General features: G+C 41.0%; 1 protein-coding gene across 1 annotated transcript; it reads right to left on the reverse strand.

Annotated features, from left to right (window-relative positions):
* Positions 1-884: 884 nt before the first annotated feature.
* slc26a10 (solute carrier family 26 member 10) lies at positions 885-7,678 on the reverse strand. The gene is made up of 18 exons (XM_055049830.1): positions 7,284-7,678; positions 6,428-6,538; positions 5,828-5,985; positions 5,553-5,717; positions 5,323-5,475; positions 5,151-5,233; positions 4,913-5,060; positions 4,700-4,813; positions 3,553-3,630; positions 3,373-3,468; positions 3,010-3,116; positions 2,413-2,482; positions 2,036-2,218; positions 1,872-1,926; positions 1,702-1,790; positions 1,577-1,631; positions 1,357-1,463; positions 885-1,275 (listed from the first exon to the last, which is right to left on the reverse strand). Exons 1-18 carry the CDS (start codon positions 7,657-7,659, stop codon positions 1,237-1,239), a joined length of 2,187 nt encoding a protein of 728 aa, XP_054905805.1. The 5' UTR covers positions 7,660-7,678; the 3' UTR covers positions 885-1,236.
* Positions 7,679-7,975: the final 297 nt, after the last annotated feature.

Genomic DNA, 7,975 nt, shown 5'->3' on the forward strand with positions numbered 1-7,975 from the left:
GGGGGAAAAAATACATTTTTCTGCAACCCTAAACCCCCAGCTTTGCACATAGAGACAATACATATTTTTCCCACTTTTTTGTCCAAAATAGATTCGAGAGTGGATTTAAGTCCAGACGTGGACGAGCCCTTTCTTTCACATGAATATGTTTTATTCTCAGACCATTTAATTCTATCGCTGTTCAAGGTTTATTGTCCTGTTAAAAAGGGTAAGCTCCACCAAAGTATCTTAAAGCCTCTCTCACAGGTTTTTCTTCAGATTTGTCCTGCATTTGAGTCCATCCATTTTCCCACCATTTCTGGCCGGGTCCTCTGTCCCTGCTGAAGGTTGCCCACGGCATGATGTTGCCACCACCATCATTAATTGAACTTTACACAGTTGTTATACTGTAATGTCATCCAAACCTGCTGGAATCAATCAACATTTTATAGAACATTTTACACTTTACCCTGAGTGACCAAAGAGATCCATAATTGAAAACATGATCAATAAATCACAAACAGACAGATTAAAAGAGAGAAGGAAAGATCAACTTAAAAAAAGAGACAGAATGCAGACAGCTGCTGAACTGGCAAGTTAAAAAGATGGGTGTTCAAAAGGGCCTTAAAATCATTCAAAGTATTAGCCATCATTCCAATAAGGAGATTATTCCAGAGTGTGAAAGGATGCTTGTGTAAAACCTCTGTTACATAAATGAGGTGTCAGACTACTTAAACATTTAAAGACCAAAATAAAAATCAACCCTAAAACATACATGCATCCAGTGCAATATGGAGGAACTGTAACGTTCTGGAGTTGTCACCTATAAGCAGGCGGGCAGCAGCGTCTTGGACCAGCAGCGGACGATTAACAAACATGGAAGAAATTCTTCAGTGCACGTGGTATTTTATTACATAAAGGTAGCTAACAACAAACATATAAATATTACAATGCCAAAATACAGAATACATATGACTGTAAAAATGAAATCTTAAAGAATAGAAGTCCAGAAGAGTTCCACAGTGTTGAGGAACTGCATCTCCTTTAGCTAAATCCAGCTTGGATCGATTTAAGTGTGCCAGCAGGGAGTGTGATATCTGAAAAAGAACGGCCAATGCTGAAATATAACCATTAAAAATACTACATGCTGCTCCGACAGGCCGCTGTGTCTTTGAATCACTCCCCTACTGTAAAGTCCAAACCAGCTGCTCTTCTGCTCCAGCCGATGTCTCAGGGCACAGAAACTGGCCTGTTGGTTCATACCCAAACCGTTGTGGTGTTCTCTGGAGGTTTTTCCTATGCCAGAGGATAACATTGTTATTTGAACGAGAAAATAATTTATTCTCTGGTTATATTGAAAGCGATTGCGATTTGTACCCTCTGCTGCTGAATGTGCATTACGGCATCGTGAACGGTGACGAAAATGTGCTGAGGATTCATGTGACTCATCAGGCCGCTTGATGTCAAGATCTTTAACACACTCTCTAGAGGGAACCAGATAAATCCACACACACTTAACACATTTAACCCAACCTATGCTGGAGCACAACCAGAAAAGAAATGTATGACAGAAATATCTGACATTAAAAAGGTTTACCATTGCAATTTGCCAAATAGACATGAACTCCAATTTTCTGGCACTCGGTGCACATCTGCAGGGAGAAAATCACATTGCGTGACCAAATCACGGGAGGGAGCCGTGTCCTTTTGTTAAAGGCTGACCTGTGTGAAGAGCCTCGCTCCAGCAACATCAACAAATATGACACTGCTGCAGTCAATTAGCACGGCCTGGACCTCTTTCTCTGATGTTTCTGTAAGGTGCAAACGCAGTTTCTTAATGTCTCCTGTGCAAGCACATCCAAACTGAGTGATTTCACAAAGCAGCTACGAACCTGATTCGAAGAACTCATTTACTGAAGAAAACGATGTGTTTGCTATGCCTCTCTCCTAAACAACAGCACAGGGAGAAAACAAGAAGACGGCTGAATTAAGTTGCATTTCACAGTTTATAAATATGTCACATTTGTCCAATCTAATGGTTATTAATGACTCATACCACAGTGCTGACAGAGGCCTCTCGCTCTCGTTTCTCCAACGCTTTCCGGGCCTTTTCCCGACTGCGGATCTCTTCGGGCGTCAGACCCAACACCCTGCTCATTTTCTCCCTGAAGAAGCTCCGATTGCCATAGTAGATGGGCCCGTTGTATGTCAAGATTTTCACACCAGGCACTTCATAGCACTGGATAAGAAAAAAACAACAACAAAACCCCCCAAACAATGCCACATCTTTAATGTTTCAATAAAATCCTCTCAGATTAAGGGTTATGGTGCTGGAATTGATTCCTTTTAATGGAATTTTTTCAGACACGTTCACCTCAACCTTTAGTGCACTGACCATTTGTAACAAGTGAAAGAATTACAAGCTCTACTCACCTTGCTGTGGCTCTCCAGAGGTCTGTATATTTCTGTGTTGCTCGCCCGCCCAAGAACTGAGCAATCAGCCCTGTTAAGGCATTGATCATCTGTTTACACTTGTATCAAGTTCATGTATTCACACTCACACAACCTTTTCAGTTTGTCACAGTTTTAAAGGGACTTCTAATGGTTGTCTTATCCTAACTGTGCTGTGGATTTTTGAATCTCCATTGGCCTGTGATCCATCCCCTTCTTTTTCCATTTTAGTTGGACGGCCATGTTTTAACCCTTTTTTGTACAGAAGTTCAAAGCTTTTTATATTGCTTTATAACCTAACCCTGCACACAAGTGGACTCTATTCAATAGGTAATTTCTGGAGGTAGCTACTTGAACTGGACTTCATTTTGGGAGATTCATAATAAAGTTGCTCATCAGAAATTAATTTCATGTTATTCCAGATACAATTTTTGAAAAAACAAGGTCACGCATACCTTTAGCAACATGGAAAATCTCAACAGAACACATCAGAGGTTGCAGTTCTAGCTTGGTTGAAACAAGCACTGAGCCTGAGTTCCTGGAATTAACAATGATACTTTCTGACAGAAAAAAAAACACCTTTGTGTTCGACAGATGACGGTCATCATGGAGAAAACCACGCCGATGGCCAGGCCAAGGTCCACGTTCAGAACCACCACAGACAGCCAGGTTACAACCCAAACCGTCTAAAGACAGAGGCAACATCACCACAAAGCTTGAACAGGTCAGTCTAAGAAAATACAACTTGATTAATTACCAAAACATAATTATTGAACAAATATTCTGTGGAGGTACTTGATTCAAAGAAATCTGAAAGCGGTGACATTGCAGTTAAAGATGCACCCACCAGTTCGCCAGCAGCCAAACAAGCCACAGTATTAAACCTGTCTGTTTTCTTTCTCCGTTCTCTTCTGAACAAAAATATCTATTAAGCAGACTTACAAAGTCGAGCTTGCTGATCCTCCAAAGCTCGGGTAAGTCTTGGAACTGCAGGAACATTTGCCTGAGGCTGGTAACATTGATGCATGCCAGCACAGCCTGCGGGGAGAGGCAACGAGGAAGATAAGTGGAGATATCCTCCTTCCTTTTTCTTCATGTACAGAGACAGTCATGAGAGCACACCTTAGGCAGGAAGTAGAACAGGGGTCCGATCAGCAGCAGGACAATCAATACAACCAGACTGGTGAAAAGGCCTGAGAGCTGCAAGGACACACACATATAAATGTAATCATGATGTTAAAGAAACTCAAAGACTTAATTGGCTTTGAATGATTAAAATTATTGTAGATGCCCTGGATTATCGAACCAAGTGCAACATTTATTTTCATCTCAGATGATGACTTTGGACAAATGAGAAACAATCCAGTCTTTTTTTTTCCTTTGTCAGGTGAGACACTTCTGATATTGACTCTGGTTCATGGATGGCTCATAGCATAGCAGTAGTGATTAAAATCCTCGTTATATATGAGGCTTTCACACAGTTGTCCCTTGAGTATGGAGTTCTAAGCCTGAAGATTTGAACAAACACACCTTACAGGTATATTGATCTCCACAGCAGAGAGTGAAATTTACTGTACTTCCTGTAATGTTCAATTGTTTCTCCACCATTAGCACAATTGCAGCTGATCTGTAAACGTGAGCTTGAATGACTGCATGTGCGGAACGGGGGAAGGTTACAGAAGGAAGCACGTACACGAGCACGTAAGGCCTTCTTCCTGGCTCTGATTGGTTGTTTCTGAGCTGTATTGTAGTGTATTTCTGCAAATGGCTGTAGGACCAATTAGAGGAGCCATAAGAGCTCGATCTTTTCACAAATTATCTGTCTCATATTCTGTTGCCACAACATAGTAACAGTTTTAACAAAAAATGCATTTTTATAATAGTTACCGACTGCAGCTTTAACATGACTAAGTGTGGTTGCTCTTGAAGAACTGACTCCAGTCGAACTCCAGGCCATCTGTATCTCCCAAACTCCTGAATATCCATTTTGCTTGTGGATCTCTCTCGCTTCAATTTTTCATTCCACTTAACTTTCTGTTGAGATGTTCGCATCACTGTGTGTAATGAATCAATAACTGAATTTCATTTTTTTCTGATTATGTGCTAATATATTTATTAGCTGTTCAAAGCAGGGTTTGTATTTAAAAATAGTTGTTAGCATAGAAGTAATCAAACACAGTATTATCCTTTCAGTGAAACTCTTCTGTCCTGGGCCAAAGGATCTCAGTCCAGACGTGAAAAAACAACAGTGTTGTTATGGTTATGATACCTGTGTGTATCCTCCAGCACTCTCCAGTATGTTGGTGGTGGCCAGAGTGGCTGAGCTGGGGAAACAAGTGAAAAACGAAGACACGGTGTTGGAGATCCCATGAGCTAGCAGCTCCTGAAAAAAAAAAATACGTTGATTCTATGCAATGTTCACAGATCGGCTGGGCTCAGAGCAAATGGTTCAGGAAGCAGGTATGTCATTCATGGGTTCTACCTGGTTAGGATGTATAGAATATCCATGTTTGTCAGCATAAATCATCGCCAGTGAGACTGAAACAGCGTATCCAACAAAAGTTATGGCAATCGTGTCTCCAGCAATGGCGGGAAAAGTGTGGAAAGCAGGCAACTGTGGCTTTGGGAATCTAAACATAGAAATGTGTTTGATTTTATTTTAAATAAAAAAGGCTTGTAAGATTTTCTATATATATATATTTTGTCATTTAAAGTTTTACCCAGCAGGGATATGGCCAACTATCTCGATGCTGTAGTTGGAATCTAGCGAGGAGAAGTAGGCTACACATGTAGCGATAATCACCTGAAGAGCAGAACATAAAATCATAAATTAATACTTGTTCATTGTAATGTAAGTGACAAGTCTTATCCATTAGAAGCCAAGTGACTGACCGTGAAGATCTCCACAGGGATGGGCGTGCGCAAGTGGTGCCGACAACGTGTGTTGATCTCCTTAACTGGGACCAGTACAGCCAGACAGACCACCGAGATCAGCAACTCAGCCATGTTGGTGTGAGGAAGGTTTTCCAACACTAAAGCTAAAGTCTGAGCCCACAAAGAAGTGATAAACTTGAAACCGCTTCACTTATTTATTTTTTAGAACAATATGAGAATAAGGTCACCTTGAAGAGAGAGAAGGTCCCAGTGTGGCGAGGGAGTCTCAGGCCCAGCATGCTTTGCAGCTGTGAAACGGCGACATGGAAGGCAGCGGCACTGGTGAAAGCCTTAACAATCGGCTCTGACAGATAGGTGGAGAGGAAGCCCAGCTGAAGACCAAACATGCAGAGCTGGGACGAAGCAGAACAAAATAAGAGGGAGAGGTAATCAAGCCAGATCCGCGCCAAGACAAAGCGTTCACGTGAGCCGCGAAATGCAACACAGCCTGTGTCTCACAAACCATAACGATTCCTGAAAGTAGTGCGACAGCAGATGCCACTCCAATCCGCTGGGCCTCAAAGTTTGCTGCTTCAGATGAGCTGGAGTTGAAGACCAGAGGAGTGGGAACCAGCTGCTCCACCACAGAACCAGTCATCAGACTCACTACAGCAAAGGTACCTGTGAAGACAAAGTCTTTTCAGCAAATGCCTATTGAACTTTATCACATTTTCTCATGTCAGAAGTGAAAACTTGCAAGTCAATTATTAGGATTTTTGTAATTGACAAACATAAGGTATTGCATAGTTGAAGAGTGAAAGGATTTTTCAAAATAAAATTCTAAAAATATTGCCTCTAAATGTATTCATTAACCCCCTAATCTTCACCTCCAAACACTTACATGTTACTCAACCAAAATGTTTGAGAGGCCACCTAGTATCACCATAAACACATCCGTTAACTTTAACAAATAAAGAGTTAACCCCTGCTTTGTATTTGTCTATTACAAAAAAAAATAAATCAAATTAAATATTTTTTTAGGTTTTGTAGTTGTAATATTACAAAATGTGGAAAGATTCAACAGGGACTTTAGCAAAGCATAAAAGGTGGACAGAGATTTTACCTGTGGACACATGGCGCCCAGTGCCAAAAATCATATACAGGACGACTGGGAAGAAGGAGGTGTAGAGGCCAAAAATTGGAGCCACGGATGTCAGCAAAGCAAAGGCCATACCTGTTTGGGAAAAAAAGTAAATAAATAACATTTTAAGAACATTTCATTTGCTCCATTTTTAATGTCACCACTTCCTTCTTAAATCAAAGCAAGTGCATGAGAGTTAAGAAATAGAAAAGTATGTCTAAGGTGAAATTTCAACGTAAGCACATGCATTACACATTCGCTGCTGGATTATCATAACAGTTCAAAAGGTGATCATAAAGGAGAGCAACAATATACATTTGAATAGAGCTTTCTGCAAAACATGGCTGAGACGAGTACGAAATTGACAATTACAGAGCAGATGAACAAGTTCAAACCAGGATAACCCTGAAATTGCAGTTATGGCTGAAAGTCTCACAAATTCGCACATTAAATACATTTTCATAAGATCAAAACTACTTCATAAGGAGCTTGGGGCCATTGTTTGTTTATTTTTGTTGTTGTCCACAGGTCAAGTTGACTCCATGTTATCGTGCAAGAGTTTTTTATTATTTATTTTATTTATATTAATATAATTTTTTTTAAACAGGGTTATGTATGTGATCATAAAAGTGTGACTCGTTTTGTTGTGGATGAGACAAACAGACTTGCTTTAAACAACTTCACCTTAACTATTTTTGAGGAAAAGTCTGAGTGATTCTAAATTGATGTATTTAATGAATAATGATGTTTTTCTCATACCAGTACATAATAATAATAATAATTATTATTATTAGTAGTAGTATTATTATTATTATTATATTAAGTAGATTGCACATACCCTGAGGAATATGAAGAATACCAACAGTCAGCCCAGCGATGGCGTCTCCAACTATCCATTTCCTCAGTCTGTACCTCGGCAGCCAGCTGCAGAGCGGGACTCTCTGGCTGAGCAGGTGAAGGCAGGCTCGTGTTGAACACCTGCACTTCCCGGCCAGTTTCTCCCGCAGCCGCAGGCTCCCAGGCGCGTCGCCGTCGGAGCCGTAGGCCTGCTTGAAGCGGTCCTCCGTGTAAATGCTCCTGTATACGGCCAGGGAGTCGCTCATGTCGAGCTGAGGGCGGCTTGTCTCTTCAGACGCTGCAGCCGAATTGGTCAAGGTGTGTATGTCAAGTTGCAACACATATAAGGGCAGACGAGTCCTCACTCTAGGAGCCATTGCATTTTCCTGTCCGACTCTTCTCAGCCAATGGCAAGGCAGAGAGCTCAACTTTTTTTTTTTTTTTTTTTTTGTTACAGTACTGACCGACTTTTTTCCCCCATCTTGGACCCTGCCTCACATAACATAAAGGTGTACCCGTTCAATTTTGCCTGCAGAGATTCTCTGGGTCCTACTGCTAAAGGGATTTTTTTTTTTTTTGCTTTTTTTTTAAAAAATCATCCAGGAGGAAAAAAAAAAGTCAAACACACTCCCCACACGCACACTTTCCAATGCTCAGCAAAGTGGTGGGTACCAGCCCAGAGCAGGCACAGTT

This window comes from Poeciliopsis prolifica, unplaced genomic scaffold, assembly GCF_027474105.1.
Source record: "Poeciliopsis prolifica strain line A6 unplaced genomic scaffold, Auburn_PproV2 SCAFFOLD029, whole genome shotgun sequence".
Lineage (NCBI taxonomy): Eukaryota > Metazoa > Chordata > Actinopteri > Cyprinodontiformes > Poeciliidae > Poeciliopsis > Poeciliopsis prolifica.

What these genes read in the sequence shown, in the direction of transcription:
- slc26a10 (XM_055049830.1), bottom strand. Translation starts at nt 7,659, where the DNA reads ATGGCTCCTAGAGTGAGGACTCGTCTGCCCTTATATGTGTTGCAACTT. An exon ending in TGGGCGCCATGTGTCCACAG is followed by an intron (nt 5,986 to 6,427) that starts GTAAAATCTCTG and finishes TTGTCTTCACAG; the next exon opens with GTACCTTTGCTGTAGTGAGT. An exon ending in TCCCTGTGGAGATCTTCACG is followed by an intron (nt 5,234 to 5,322) that starts GTCAGTCACTTG and finishes TCTGCTCTTCAG; the next exon opens with GTGATTATCGCTACATGTGT.